The 16,392-nt window shown below is 44.2% G+C and overlaps 1 protein-coding gene across 5 annotated transcripts in view; it reads left to right on the top strand.

The window, feature by feature from the left end:
- unc13bb (unc-13 homolog Bb (C. elegans)) overlaps positions 1-16,392 on the top strand; it is a 565,742-nt gene that overhangs the window by 473,623 nt on the left and 75,727 nt on the right. For all 5 annotated transcript variants that reach the window (XM_078219471.1, XM_078219470.1, XM_078219469.1 and 2 more), the window contains 3 exons: positions 3,712-3,797; positions 12,113-12,239; positions 16,191-16,287. In XM_078219471.1, the coding sequence (XP_078075597.1) occupies positions 3,712-3,797; positions 12,113-12,239; positions 16,191-16,287 (310 nt within the window). The remainder of the gene's footprint in view (positions 1-3,711; positions 3,798-12,112; positions 12,240-16,190; positions 16,288-16,392) is intronic.

Genomic DNA, 16,392 nt, shown 5'->3' with positions numbered 1-16,392 from the left:
CGTGTCATCCGCAAACTTGCTGATGACACCAGTTACACCTTCTTCCAAATCATTTATATATATCACAAATCGTAGAGGTCCCAGTACAGAGCCCTGCGGAACACCACTGGTCACAGACCTCCAGCCGCAAAAAGACCCTTCGACTGCTACCCTCTGTCTCCTATGGCCAAGCCAGTTCTCTACCCAGCTTGCCACCTCTCCTTGTATCCCATGAGCCTTAACCTTCTTAACCAACCTGCCATGAGGGACTTTGTCAAATGCCTTACTGAAATCCATATAGACGACATCCACGGGAAACCCAAAAGAACAATTTTCCTCGGGTTCTGCCAGATTGAATGGCAGGATCTGCTTACTTTTTGGCCTCCATTTGAAGTTTAGGCATGGCCCATGCTAGATGCCATTTTGGTGAGAGCATTAGCACGGGTTCTGGGAAGTATGTGCAGTAGGCAGATTGTGATACCAGTCAGTAGGTAACATTGAGTTGACATCATCATTATTTTAGCTTATGCTAGCTAAAACACTCAGAACTGGACATTAAATAGTGCTTTGTGAGGTGTCCTTCCTGCTGTTGTTCTGAAGAGATGGTAAACTACTTCCAGGTTAGTGGCTGATTAATTTCTACTGGCTTTATCTGATTTTGTGGAAGTGCTCTGTGTGCCACTGCTGTTTATAGGCGGTGAGGTCAACAGGGAGTTGTGCTATATCTGGTGAAGACCTTGGGCGGAATTTTATGTAAAACCACGCCCGATTTCTCGGCTCTCACGATTTTACGAGAGCTGTATTTCCTGCGAGGTCAGCCTCTCACCGGAAATGGGCGAGAGTCTGAGTAATTTATTCAGATATGTTTAAATGAGGATTTACATGTGTTTAGTGAGCCCAGCGCTCAATCATCTGGGCTCACTTGCCTTTATGGCTTCACTGGGAGAGATTCTCACTGGCGAGGAAAACACCTGCTCCCCACGAACGGGGAACAGTCCTGTTTGTCTTGCTGGTGGAATTGGAGGCCATTGAGGCCCCCTGGGGAGGCCAAGAGCAAGGAGGAGTGCCCCTTGGGCAGTGCCAGTTTGGCACTGCCAGCCTGGCACCTTGGCATTGCCCACCAGGCAGTGCCAGGGGTGGGGCCTATGGTGGCAGGACCTATGGGGGGTGGAGCCTTTGGGGACAGGGCATGAAGGGGAGGCCTAATCGGTGGGGGGCAGGGGCGCTGCACACTCTACAACAAAATCAGATCGTGGGGGGTGATGCACCGTCAATCGGGCAAAGACTAGTTTGTATGCAAGAACAAATAGGCTTGCATAAAAATAAGCTAACAGTGGTTTACCACAGGGGGTGGGGTGCCTGGTGGAGGGGGGGCCACTGCCACTCTTCAGTTGCGATTGGATCAAGGGAGGGGGGGCACGATCAGTCTGGGTGGCAAGGTGGGGTGGCGGGAGCTAGATGCCCATGCATTGTGGGGCTCACAATTGGCTGCAGGCCCCCGCAATTGCGGTGGAGTAGGGGAGGCTGGTTGAGGCTGCCTGTAGTAGCAGGGGCCTGACCAGGGGCCTGACAGCTCTGTCTGTCCGACCCCTGCAGTTGCTATTGGACATGTACAGAATCAGAGGTCTGCACATGTGCAGCAGCTCCCTCTACTGGCTGGCTGGTGAATTAAGCCAAGTCCACTGCCTGCATTGTTTTAGTAACTAAATTCATAGGATTGGGAGTGAAAACCCCCCCAAAAAACAGATCTGGAACTCTCCCATTTTCACGTTGGCTGGACACTTGGAATCAGCCTTGTAAAATTCTGCGCCTTGTTTCTGACTTGAAAGATTTTGGTCAGCCTACTTGCTCCCTTGTACTATAACGGGTTAACAGAATGGAAATGCTAATCCATTGGCACTGACATCAGGCGAGATACAGTAGAGAGCAGACGGGAAGTCCTAAGGGGAGATGTGTCTTCTTGATGACGCACTTTGTATGTCCTGTGAATAGTGTAAATGCACTAGTTTTTAAGTAGATTTCCTGATAAGCCTGTAACATATTGCAGGAATCCTGGCCCAGTACCTTCTCTGCAGCAACGACCGGGGGTTTTGAAGGTCGAGTTTGTTGTTCTCATGTCTGGAGACAAACTTGGAGAGAAAGGGGAAGGATCCAGTTGTTGTGGTCCATGTAGGAACCAACAACATAGGTAGAACAAGAAATATGGTTGATGTGGTTAATTCTTAAATGACCCTCTGGAATGGTCCAGCAAGACACTCATGGGCAATTAGGGATGGGCAATAAATGTATCCAGGTCCTCTGGATTGGCCCAGCCAGTGATGCACACATCCCATAAAAACATTATGTTCTGCTGAGAGAGTTTGAGGATTTAGGGTCCAAGTTAAAATACAAAACCTTGAGGGTAATAATCCCTGGATTGCTACGTGAGTCACACCAATTGAAGTAGAGTCAAGCAGCTTGGAGAATTAAGCAGGTGGCTCAGAGCATGGCATGAAAAGAAGGGATTTTAATTCATGAGGCACTGATACCAGTATTGGTTCTGTTGGGATGAGCTCCACTTAAACTGGACAGGGATCAGATTTCATGCTCCCCATCTACTTTTGACACTTCCTGGGAATTTGAAGAGCAAAAGACTTAAGGATGGGGAAAGTGAAGAAAGCAACAGGTGCATATTTTGACTATCTGTAGCTTGTTAATCAGTAGAGATTCTAGGATGAGGGGGAAGTGGGATGTGAGAACGTATCGTCATCTTCAATGGTTTCAGCCTTACTGCTGGGCATTACCTCAGTCAGAGCTAAACCAATAATGGCCAGCATCACCTCCAGGCGATGAGAACATGCAGCCGTGTCTCTGCCTGGCTGGTTAGCTGCTGCTACCAATGGTTATTCACACCTTGTCCTGCAAAAGTGAGGGAAGTGTGTGAATGAGTGTTGTGTGCTGCCTTTGGGTGATGTACCTGCCCTGGCTGAAGTGTGTGCAAGCTGAGAGATGTGGATATGAGGCTTGCAGCAGTGCTAAGTGTGTGAGGCTGAAGTGAAGCTATGAATGGGAAGTATATGTTATTCTTGATAGAGAATGTTGCTGAGTGAGTGAAGTGGGCCTGGTGAATTGAGCAGTGTGAGAGCAATGGTTTATCTGTAAAGAAATGGCATTTGAAGACTCACTGACTTTGACCATTCATGTGATCATTAAACTTCTCCCTGCATTGTATCCAGGTCCTCTGGGCCAGAATACTTGCATTGACTATAATGGATATCTGCTCCCACCGTCTTTGGTGTCTGGAAGGCTTGCTGGTCCCTATGGGTAAAGGAAATTTCTCCTTCTGCCCACCACCTTCGCCAAGGCATCCAGTGTTCTACCAGAGGACCTTGGAACACACTCCATCCTGTAGCGTACTTTTCACTCATCTTCCTCCTCCAGATGTCTTCTGTAACCAGTTACAGCGCCTGCTGCTGCAGCCAGAATACACCTCCCCTTTAATAGGTGCTTGCTAGGTTGAAGTAGTGCAGGCTAGCTTAAAGTGGTGCTGGCCTTTCACACGCATGAAATTTGTGTACTGCTTGTGTCTGACTAAATTGGCGTAGGTTAATGGTGCATCGTGATCTCGGGAACAGTTTTCAGCCCTTATCCAATTATTCACTCAAGGTGTTTTGACCGCTTATCTGTTTTCTGCAACTGACCAATTTTGTTCCTACAGTCGATTTGTCTCAAATTATATTTCCTTAATTTCAGATTTCCTCAGGAGCTTAATGTGGGAAAGATAAGTGCAGAAGTAATGTGGAACCTATTTGCACAGGACATGAAATATGCCATGGAAGGTATGTATTCAGCTAAATATTTTTATTATTTAGATTTGAAGAGCAATGCAGTAAGGAACCATTTTTATTATTTTTCCAATTTTATGAAGGAGCAATGGCCAGAATTATTTGGTCTGTATTGGTTAGCCTCTGAGATCACCAGACTGGAAAATTTGCAGATTGGAATGTGTGTCATGTCGCTGTTGCACTATTTCTAATTGCTAAAACTTAGCAATTATATTATCATGTCCACATTTTCTGTATGTGACTTTCTCTTTTTTTTAAAATATGCAACTGACAAATTGTGGCCACAATAGTAGCTCCATAAAAGTAAAGATTAAAATCTCATAAATTCTTCTGTTTCCATCTTCTCATTCCTCTACTTACTTCATTCTATCCTTAGTTTAGGATTAAAAAAAACCCAACCTGCAATAATCACCAGAAAGTACAACTTATTTTGACCTGCTAGAGCATTGTAGGAAATAATCTCTTTCTGTGCTCATTCTTTGTCTGTCAGGCAATTGAGGCAAGACTGGCAAATTTACCCCTGCAGGAGATAAATAGTGTAAACACTATTCAAGACTGGGATTTGAATTTGGGTCGCCTAGTTGAGGCCTAATTACTCAGCTGCTAGGCAACCAGTTTGTGTTCTTATTATGCATTTTTCTGCTTCACTGTATTTAAATAAAGCTGCAATAGTTGGAAGGATTTTAAGCTTTTAGTGTTATTTTACTATGTCCTATTTTGTTAACTCATCAAAGTCTGATTCATAATTTGTAATGATTTAGTCCATGAGAATTTTTAAGTGTATTCAGAACCTATTAGTCAGAGCTGTTTTCAATCTGAGAGTATTTTCAAATAGAAAATTTATTAAGTGATTTCAATGTTTAAAAAAAGTGCTAGTGTTTAATTTTTATCATCCCTGAATAAATTATTTTCTTTATATTTCTTTGACATTTTTTTCTCAATTCCAGCTTTATATAATTTAATGTAAAATATAATTCACGACTGCATTTTCAGAAATAGTAGTGTCTTTTATCAGTAATTAGATTTAATGACGTTTCTTGATTGGGCTTAACAGAATTTTGTTAGTGATATTTGAAACTAATTTCTGATCAAAACAAAAGTGGTTAAAATACTTATTTGATTTAATTTATCATTGTCATATGTATTAGTACACAGTGAAAAGTATTGTTTCTTGCGCGCTATACAGACAAAGCATACCATTCATAGAGAAGGAAAGGAGAGAGTGCAGAATGTAGTGTTACAGTCATAGCTAAGGTGTAGAGAAAGATCAGCTTAATATAAGGTAAGTCCATTCAGACGTCTGATGGCAGCAGGAAAGAAGCTGTTCTTGAGTCGGTTGGTACGTGACCTTAGACTTTTGTATCTTTTTCCCAATGTCTGGGGTGTGTGGGGTCCTTGATTATGCTGACTTATTTTCAGAGGCAGTGAGAATTGTAGACAGAGTCAGTGGGTAGGAGGCTGGTTTGCGTGATGGACTTCATTCACGACCTTTTGTAGTTTCTTGCGGTCTTGGACAGAGCAGGAACCATACCAAGCTGTGATACAACCAGAAAGAATGCTTTCGATGGTGTATCTGTAAAAGTTGGTGAGAGTTGTAGCAGACATGTCAAATTTCCTTTGCCTCCTGAGAAAGTAGACGCATTGGTGGGCTTTCTTAATATAGCATTGGCATGGAGGAACCAGGACTTATGCTCCATTTGTGACTTCTTGCTTCATGACAATAGTTCACTTATACCGCAATTACTTGAAGCAGGGAAAATCAGCTTTGTTTATTTAGTTTGCAAGACATTGAGAATTTGGCCATCTTAGGAATGAAATTAGAAGAAAGTTCTTCACTCAAAAGGAACCTTTGGCATTCTCTACCCCAGAGAGCTGTAGATGCTCAATCTCAAGACAGAGGCCAAAAGATTTTAGGGTGCTAAGTGACCTATTGGGATAGTGCAACTTTTCCTGACACTTAAACAAATCGGCTTCAGCCCAGAAAGGTGGAATTGAGGAAGATCAACCATATCGTGTTGAATGCCAGATCCAGTTTGAAGGGCCAAATGGCCTTCTCCTACTCCTGCTTCTTATGTTCAGGGATGAGTTTAAAAAAAAATCTCTAACCCTACCTTAACCTAATGCCCACATTGGATTTAAACATCAGGCAACCAAAGCCACTCTCAGTAGGTAGGTCAACAATTTAAATATTTTAATGGTGCTGGCAGAAACCCAGCTCTGTTCCTCAGGGTCATGGATCAGACTTAACAGCTCCTGTGGCCTGTTTCAGAGTGCTTCCTGTCTGGCTGAAAGTCAGGCCTGTCAATCAGGCTGATTTCCAGGTGGGGGTCTTGTAAAAGCTAAACTCTTCAGCATGCTAGGAAACCTGGACTTCCAAAGCAACACTCTGCTCCCTGACCTCAACCGCAACTTATACTAAACAGACCATGGTTAAGTTCAGCTTTCTGGGCCAGGCGAAATTTATAACTTCCAGACTCAGAGATGTAACTTTTAGTGGATCTAATCTGTCAACAAGCATTACAAAAACAGTTGTCTTTTTTTTTAATCATTGTTTTTTCCAACTTAATGTAGTCATTTTTTCCATGTCATCTTTGACTGAGTGGGAGCATATTCCAAGTTATGGATATTTCCTTGTCAGTAAGAAAGTAACAAAGAGAAAAAGGACCAATTATTTTGGTTGTTGCAGATAAATCATTAGAGAAGTGAAACGCAGGGGACTCTTGGAAATAATTATCAGACAGAACTGGGATTGCAGCTTCAATTTCCTACCGAGACTGTTAAATTGGCATTGTGACAAAAGGAATGTACCTCCACTGATCAATGTTTTAATTAATCCATTGTTGCTATCATGATAATTCCCACCTCAAATAAAAGTTTTGTGTAGAGTTAATTATAGAAGACAATGGTTTAGTGCATCTCTACAGAGGAATAATTCAGCAGCATCAAATGCTGCTTTAACATCAGATCTACATTGGACTTTATCACAAAGGAAATCAAACTCATATAGCACAAAAATCAAATTAAATGTAGCTAATAAAAAACTGAAATCAGGATACCCAAATGTTCTTGTAGCTGCTAATTATCTGGTGTCCTGTTGCTACTGTTAATTTTAGCTTATCTATATTCAGCCCGACCTCTCCAGAATAACAATTCTCCAGCAACTATTTTCTAAAGTTGAAAATGAAAGGCATTGAAGAATGCATTTCATCTGTTAGAGGATGTAGAGAATCATGCTAGTTCCTCGCTGTTTTTTAAAACAAAACAGGAAACATTCATAAATTATGTGTGTACAATAGTTAGCACTGCTGCCTCACAGCACCAGGGACCCAGGTTCGATTCCTGGCATGGGCCACTGTCTGTGTAGACTCTCCATGTTCTCCCGGTGTTTGCATGAGTTTCCTCCAACCGCTCCGCTTTCTTCCATAGTCCAAACGATGTGCTGGTTAGGTGCATTGGCCGTGCTAAACAGGCCGTACCTGAACAGTGCCAGAGTGTGGCAACTTTTCACATTGGGATTTTCACAATAACTTCATTACAGTGTTGTTACAGTAAGCCTACTTGTGACATTAATAAATAAACTTTAAACTTACTAAAACCAGTGAGACAGACAAATTGCAAACATTGAACTATCTGTGGAGAGGGTGCTTTAAGTCTGTAGCTTCCTTGGGTGATAGAACATAGAACATAGAACATAGAAAGCCACAGCACAAACAGGCCCTTCGGCCCACAAGTTGCGCTGATCATATCCCTACCTCTAGGCCTATCTATAGCCCTCAATCCCATTAAATCCCATGTACTCATCCAGAAGTCTCTTAAAAGACCCCAACGAGTTTGCCTCCACCACCACCGACGTCAGCCGATTCCACTCACCCACCACCCTCTGAGTGAAAAACTTACCCCTGACATCTCCTCTGTACCTACCCCCCAACACCTTAAACCTGTGTCCTCTCGTAGCAACCATTTCAGCCCTTGGAAATAGCCTCTGAGAGTCTACCCTATCCAGACCTCTCAACATCTTGTAAACCTCTATCAGGTCACCTCTCATCCTTCGTCTCTCCAGGGAGAAGAGACCAAGCTCCCTCAACCTATCCTCATAAGGCATGCTCCCCAATCCAGGCAACATCCTTGTAAATCTCCTCTGCACCCTTTCAATGGCTTCAACATCTTTCCTGTAATGAGGTGACCAGAACTGCGCGCAGTACTCCAAGTGGGGTCTAACCAGGGTCCTATAAAGCTGCAGCATTATCTCCCGACTCCTAAACTCAATCCCTCGATTAATGAAGGCTAGTACGCCGTACGCCTTCTTGACCGCATCCTCCACCTGCGAGGCCGATTTAAGAGTCCTATGGACCCGGACCCCAAGGTCCTTCTGATCCTCTACACTGCTAAGAATGGTACCCTTCATATTATACTGCTGCTTCATCCCATTGGATCTGCCAAAATGGATCACTACACACTTATCCGGGTTGAAGTCCATCTGCCACTTCTCCGCCCAGTCTTGCATTCTATCTATGTCTCGCTGCAACTTCTGACATCCCTCCAAACTATCCACAACACCACCTACCTTGGTGTCGTCAGCAAACTTACCAACCCATCCCTCCACTTCCTCATCCAGGTCATTTATGAAAATGTGCCTGTGGCTGAGTGCACTCCTGTTTGTTTTTATTCAAACATCTACAGGTATGATGTACCAAACTTAACGTCAACCATTGTCAATGTTTTGTTCCATTTTCCACCTGACAGACAGCCATGTTGGCAGCCTTGCCAAGTGGGGAGGGTTAGCCTATGGTATGAGGCTTTAGCTAGGAAGCCTTGGAGAAGTTAGGACACTTGGTCACCACACTTGCGTGCTTATGTTGGGGGCAGGTTTCCAATATTTTTAAATTAAGTCTTTAACATCTCATCTGACCTTCTCCTACCCATCTTTTGAGAAATAATATCTAAGCTCACACATGGTTGATATTAAGGTACCAATCTGCCAGTACTTTCAAGAAAGGAAAAAATAGCATGATAGAATAAAGGTTTACACTTGACAGTTGGGCTTAGTGCCACACAGCTGCTAATGACTGTGCAACATCATATTACAATATGAATCACACTTTGGAGAGATGATGAATGAGGGAAGAAAAGTTTGCATGGAGGAACACTGCGGGACTGTGTGGGTGTATAGTGTGATGTTGGTAACCCCACGTTAGGTGTTCAACATCAGAGGTGCTAAATTAAGAAAATAAATTGCATGTTCTGATTCAGCATACAGTTTGCCAAAGATACATTTTCATAAAAGTAACTCACAGAAAGCTGCACAAATCAGCTCATTGAGCCAAATAAATGCACTGGGGAATCTTGATTGCAACACTGTGTGCAGAATATTTTTTTGTTCAACAAAACTTCACAGTTTTGTGGTGCCTTTAACGTAGAGCAGCATCCCGAGGCCACAGGACAATGTCAGTCAATGAGCACTGGTTTTATACAAGTTAAAAGTTTTGGATGGTGGATGAAGATGGGAGGTCAGCTAGGAGATTGGTGGAATTTCTTTTTAGTTCATTGGATGTGGCCATTGCTGCCTGAGCCAGCATTTATTGCCTAACCCTAATTGCCCTTGAACTGAGTAACTTCTTGGATCATTTTAGAGGGCAGTTAAAAGTCAACCACAGTTGTGTGGATTTGGAAACCAGGTAAGGATGTCAGATTTCCTGATGGGTTTTTATGACAATCGACAATAATGTAAAGGTCATCATTAGACTTTTAATCCTAGCTTTTATTGGATTCAAATTTCATGGTGGGATTTGAACCCAGGTCCCCAGAGGTTGAGTCTGTGGATTACTAGTCCATCAACAATGCCACTATGTGCTGCCTTCCCTGGAATAATCAGATCTGGTGCTAGGCTGAGGTGAAAAGCGATGGACAGCATAACTTTGACATGCTTTATAATGGAGAGGTGCTGGGGTCAGAAGCTCCATTCTGAGTCATATAGAACAACTGTAAAAGAGGATGGAATTGGTGGTGAGAATGCAAAGTTTGGGGCGAGAGCTGAAGATGGCTTGTTTAGTCTTTTTAATATTTAACTGGAGAGACTGGATTGGTTTTTAGACAAGCAGTGTGGAGGGGGAAGTCAAGAGAAAGCTGCAGCTGCATATGGAATCTGCCTTTGGATGGCATCATCAAGAGGAGGGGGCTAAGAATAAACAGTGAGGGAAAGTGGTGAATTAGTAATAAAATCATTGGACTTGTAATCTGGAGACCCAGACTATTTCTCCAGGGATACAGATTCATATCCCACCATTTGGCTGGTGGAATTCAAATTCAATTAATAAATCTGGACTAGAAAGTAGTCTGAGTAATGGTGACCACAAAACTATCGTTGTTGTAAAATAGCACTTGGTTCACCAATGCCCCTTAATGATGACAGCAGTGCAATGATCTTAGGACGCGAGACAACAGTAATGCAGTGGCATTGTCACTGGACTAGTAATCCTGAGACCCAAGGTAATGGTCTGGAGACTCAGGTTCAAATCCCAACATGGCAAATGATTGGAATTTAAAAATGACCAAGAAACCAGTGTCAATTGTTATAAAAACCATCTGGTTCACTAATGTCCTTTCGGGAAAGAAATTTGCTGTCCTCACCTGGCTTGGCCTATATATGAATCCAGATCTACAGCAAAGTGGTTGATTCTTAAATGCCCTCTGAAATGGCCCGAGGAAGCCACACAGTTCAAGGGCAATTAAGGACGGGCCACATCCCATAAAAGAAAAAGCTAACTCCAATGAGAAGAACTGTTTTTAAAGGCATCTGTTGAAAGTATGGCTGTATAATTGGATAAATATAATTCATTACTTAAGTTCTGCTGTTGTAATGTGTTTGACATGTTTACTACAAAAGTCAATTTCCTGGGTTTAATGAATTACGCACATAGTTTGGGCCATTTTTGCATGAATGTTCCACATGATAGAGTAAATGCTATTTTTTTCAGAATTAATGAAAATAAACAAAGAAAACATTTCCAGTACTCTTCACTGGAAAATTATTCTTCTGTATAACATTTCATAATTGCTGCTGTGGTCCCTCGCGACAAGTTGCTGATGTTATTATGCTAATTGATCTTTATAAAATGCAATGAATGGAGATATGGTATTTGCCTTCAAGTGTTTTAAATGAACCCAATACTGATGTGTCATCATTCTGTCGTGGTCTTGTCATTGAACAATGTGATGCACAGATAGCATTGGGTGGGATTCTCCCACTTCTCCCAAGTGTCGAATTTGCGTAAAATCTGGAGTAAATCCTGCTGTTTTTTTCAGCAGGATTTTCAAAATGAATCTCCCACTCTGTGCACTGCAGAGTGCACTCGCATGAATCTCAGTGGGCAGGGCTATTCCCACCAGAGAAGCTGACAGCATCACGCTGTGCGGTCCACTGCATGCGCTGAACTGTCATAGCGGGGCGATCGGCACATGCGCACTATCCCTGTACTGCCGGCCTCCCGATCGCTGGCCAGCCCTACCCCCCCACCCCAGCCTTGATCCTCCGCCGCCACCCCCCCACCCCCCCCCCCCACCCCCCCCGGAGCCTTGACTGTTCCCCCTCACCCCCAGCCCGATGGCTAGTCCCAATCACTGGCCTCCCTCTGTCACAAGCCCGAGTGCAGAGTGGCAGAGGAACCCTCCACCTCCTCATTAGATCCTGCCCCATTAGGCCCCATCCCTTGCACTGTTCGATGCCCGGTGGGCTCTACCAAGGTGCCCTTTGGCATTGCCACTTTGCCCCTTGGGAAGTGCCAGGGGACCAGGCTGACACTGCCAAGCTGGCAATGCCCAGGGGAACCCCCCTTTACTCCCAACCTCCTGGGGGGCCTCCATGCCCTTCACTCCAGCGGGGTTTGGCCGCCAGCTCCCCACAAGTGGGGGGCTACTGTAGACCCCGCTGGAGTGAAACACTCCTGGCAGTGGGGGAAGACTCTAGCAGGCCCGGAGACTTCAGTGCCGGGCTCACTAATGAGACTTAAATCCTTATTTGAATACAGTATACACTTCTGTGCCGATTTCTGGTGCCGAGCTGATGGCGCCGGAAATCCGGTGGTCGGACACTTGTGGAGACTGTGGCACCAATGCGGGAATGCCGCTACACAGCCGCTGCTTGAGTCTCATGTCCCACCGCACTGCTAAACAGCATGGGAGAATCACCCCCATGTGTTTCGCTATAATGAAAAAACAAACTGTACCTTGATCTTGTTGCTGTATAATGTTAAGGGACAATATATTTGTCACTCATGTATTATTAATTCCATTGTTATGGTCTCATTCTTCAGAACATGAGAAGCACAGGCTCTGTAAAAGTGCAGACTACATGAATTTGCACTTTAAAGTAAAATGGCTATATAATGAATATGTCCAAGATCTTCCTGCTATCAAAGGGACTGTACCTGAATATCCAGCGTGAGTATTGTGATGGCCAAGTGCTTTTGGAGAAATGCATATATGTTATGTTGGGGAGATAATTTCTGGTACAGCACATTGCTTCCAGTGTCTGATCAAGGGACCAAGTTGCCTGGCAGATTTACAATAGAAAAAGAAACATAGAAGTTAATATATTGGGGGGGAGGGTGGGGGAGGTATGCGTGTGTGTGTGGGGGGGGGGGTGTGCGTGTGTGTGTGAGGGGGGTGTGCGTGTGTGAGGGGGGTGTGTGTGTGTGTGGGGGGGGTGTGCGCGTGTGTGTGGGGGGGGTGTGCGCGTGTGTGTGTGTGGGGGGGGTGTGCATGTGTGTGTGGGGGGCGTGTGTGTGTGTCAGCGCGTGTGTCAGTCAAGCAGGTTCTTTGAGTTTAAAACGAACTGACTGCTGAGCAGGGAACATTTTCTTCCAGCATAATTCAATTGACATTCTGAGTGCTGGCAAAAAGAGATTAAAAATTGTGTTAACTAAAGGACGTAATAGCTAAGTAATTGGAACCAGGAGAGTTCTGAAGACATTAGCGATGTCTATGTTGAACTGGCAGCATAAAACTGTAGGATAGTTAGGGGAACTTTGGAGGGAAAATCATACCTGCAGTAAAAGGCCCAAGAAATCTGAACCCTTATATCTTTGAAGTAATACTCAGACCAAGTGATTAATCTTCTAATTTGTGATAAGTATCTGACTTGAGTTTTGTTGGTGCAAGTCAAATGGGTGTAGAAGGAAATGTGAGTTAAAAAGTCCGATTTAGAGAATAAGTAACTTTTGTTGATTGCACATTTGATGTCTTGACTATTTAAGGTTATTAGTTATTAGTTTTCATGTTCATTGATTTTCATAAAAGGTAAAATTCTTTTGTTTGGCTTCATTCTGCCTGTGTTTTCGGATTTGCAAAAAATAAATAACAGTATTTGGAGCCATTAAGCCCCTCTGTAGTTTTTTAAAAATCATTTCATGAGATGTGGGTGGCATTGGTAAGGCCAGCATTTATTGCCCATCATAAATTGCCTTTGAGAAGATGGTGGTGAGTTGCCTTCTTTAACTGCTGAAGTCCATGTGGTGAAGGTAAATTTACAGTGCTGTTAGGAGGAAGATCGAGTATTTTCCTGCTGACAGTGAAGGGACGGCGATGTATTCCAAGTCAGGACGGTGAGTTACTTTTCTTAATACATTTGTTGGGCAGCATTTTTGCCACTCCCTAACTGCCCTTGAACTGAGTGGCCTGCTAGACCATTTCAGAGGGCATTTAAGAGTCCAGGTGATGGTGAGTTCCTATAGTGCATCTTGTAGATGGTACACACTGCTGCCACTGTGCATCGATGGTGGAAAAGTAAATGTTTGTGGATGGGGTGCCAATCAAGTGAGCTGCTTTGTCCTGGATGATGTTGAGCTTCTTGATTGATGTTGGAGCTGGATTCATCCAGGCAAGTGGAGAGTATTCCATCACATTCCTGTGCCTTGTAAATAGTGGACAGGCTTTGGGGAGTCAGGAGGTGAATTACTTACCACAGGATTCCTCATCTCTCACCTGCTCTGGTAGCCACAGTATTAATATGGCTAGTCCAGTTTTGCATCTGGTCAATGGCTAATCCCCAGGATGTTAATAGTGGAAGATTCAGCAATGGTAATGCCATTGAATGTCAAGGTTGAATGATTAGATTCTCTTTTATTAGAGATGGTCATTTCCTGGCACTTGTATGGTATGAATGTTACTTGTCACTTTTCAGCCCAAGTCTGGATATGGTCTAGATCTTCCTGCACCTGGACATGGACTGCTTCAGGATCTGAGGAGTCACGAATGGTGCTGAACATTACGCAGTCATCTGTGCACTTCCTCACTTCTGACCTTACGTTTGAGGGAAGGTCATTGGTGAAGTAGCTAGAAGTGGTTGGACCTAGGACACTATCTTGAGGAACTTGTGCAGCAATATCCTTGGACTGAGATTGACCTCCAACCATCAAAACCATCTTCCTTTGTGCCAATTATGACTCCAAACAGCAGAGGGTTTACCCTGATTCCCATTGACTCCAATTTTGCTAGGACTCCTTGATGACAGGCTCAGTCAAATGCTGCCTTGATGTCAAGGGCAGTCACTCTCACCTCACTTCACCTCTGGAGTTCAGATCTTTCATCCATGTTTGGGCTAAGATTGTAATGAAGTCAGGAGCCAAGTGGCCCTGGTGGAACCCAAACTGAGCTTCACTGAGCAGGTTATTGCTGTGTAAGTGCTGATTGATAGCACTGTCAATAATACCTTTCATCATATTGCTGGAGCAGAAATCTTCAGTACGACTGAACTTCCTGATTGAAGGCACACAATTCTCCAAGGACACTTGATAGCTAAAGGGGGCCTGGAAAAGGAGCCTGAGAATGATCTAGAATCCAAGGACCGAACCCAATCCCAGAAAAACTTGCCAAGCGTGCTGTCAAAGATGCGCCTCTACGATCGGGTTCATCAGCCATGCAAGGACCCACAGAACCCATGACCAGTAACACGAAGTTTCTTAGGTGGCCAATCATACTCGTTAACAGGTGATCACCTAAGAGATGGGTTGAAACAACCTCCACTGACATTAATTTAAGGCTTTATAATATATAACAGAAATATGTGGCCACAATTTTGCAAAAAAAAACTAAGGAGGTGATCTTACCATTGCGCCACTGGCCAATGGCGAAGCGAGCCAGTAAGATTGCAAGAGAGTCAAGAAATCAGGTTCGCACCCGATTTTTCACCACTCATGATCTTACCGGCACTGGATATCTGGTAAGAACAGCCTCACACCCGAAAAGGGCGCGAGACTGATTATAATATTTAAATGTTATTTAAAATGCCTGGCAACCTGGCACTGCCCACTTGGCTCCCTGGCTCTGCCAGTCTGCCACTGGGCACCAGAGACAGGGCCAGACCATGGGCGGAACCATTCGTTGGTGCAGGGAGTGAGACAGCTGTGCACTCTGCAACAGCGATCAATGGGGAGGAGGGACTGCTGCCATTCTGCAACAGCAATTGGGGGAGGGTGGGATCGGACGTGAGGCCCCACGGTAGCGGCGGGGTGGGTGATCAGCCAGAAGGCCGGCTATAGTTTGGAGAGTCAGTGACAGGATTTTGTGCTCTCAGAGCACAGAAATCTGCACATGCGCAATTGCAACCTCTGCTGCTGTCAGCTGGCTTTTGGGTGAGCTAGGCCCCACCCTTTCCCCCTATTGGTGGAATCCAAGTTTGGCAAGAATTTTTTGACTAAGAGAGTTGAAATTCGATTTTTAAGATTTTTTTTTTAAAGTGTGAATTTTTCCCAATTTCACACTCGTTCAGGCTCCAACATCAGAGCTCCCATTCAGGCTCCAACCCCCCCCCCCCCCCCACTTAGGTCCACCCCTTGGCATTGCCCAACTGACACTGCCAGTGTGCCAGGTGGGCACTGCCAGGATGCCAGATGGGTATCACCCAGCCATGTCCCCAACCACCTCAGGGCTTCAACGGCCTCCGGGCTCCCCCAGCATGGCCATCACACCTGGTCTCCGTTGGTGGGAATCAATCATGATTTTTTGCCAGGCTTGCATTGCGTCCAAATTCAGAAGATCCAGGAAGCTGGGAGAATCTGGCATCGAACGGACTTTGCATATTTAAATACTACTTTAAATATGCTAATCGACCTCGTGCCCTTTCTGGGTGCGATCCAATTTGCACCATTAGAAAAGGACCAGGATGATTGGAAACAATTTGGCGTCAGGCGCAAAACCAATTTTTAGGCCTGCTCGCTATTTTCCGGGCGCGATCTGCACCAGGCAGGGCGAGGCTGGAAAATTATCCCTTATATCTGTATATTAAATCTGAATTAGTAATACATGCCTTCAAAAAAATTCTAACTCTGACTTATGACTTTATTAGAAGTTTATTTGCATCTTGATGACGATATCAAATCTTACATAATTTAGGTGGTTTGAACAATTTGCAATGCAGTGGCTGGATGAGAATGAGGAAGTTTCCTTGGAATTCCTGCATGGAGCCCTTGAGAGAGATAAAAAGGATGGGGTATGTATCCAGAAGTTATGTATTTTTTAATTCCTCATATTTGGAAATGGAGAGTTAAGTATTTGATGAGGAATCTCATCAAAGAACCCTCAAGTACACTTTTCT

The sequence above is a fragment of the Mustelus asterias genome, chromosome 1 (assembly GCF_964213995.1).
Source record: "Mustelus asterias chromosome 1, sMusAst1.hap1.1, whole genome shotgun sequence".
Lineage (NCBI taxonomy): Eukaryota > Metazoa > Chordata > Chondrichthyes > Carcharhiniformes > Triakidae > Mustelus > Mustelus asterias.
This window is presented reverse-complemented; position numbering and strand designations above follow the sequence as displayed.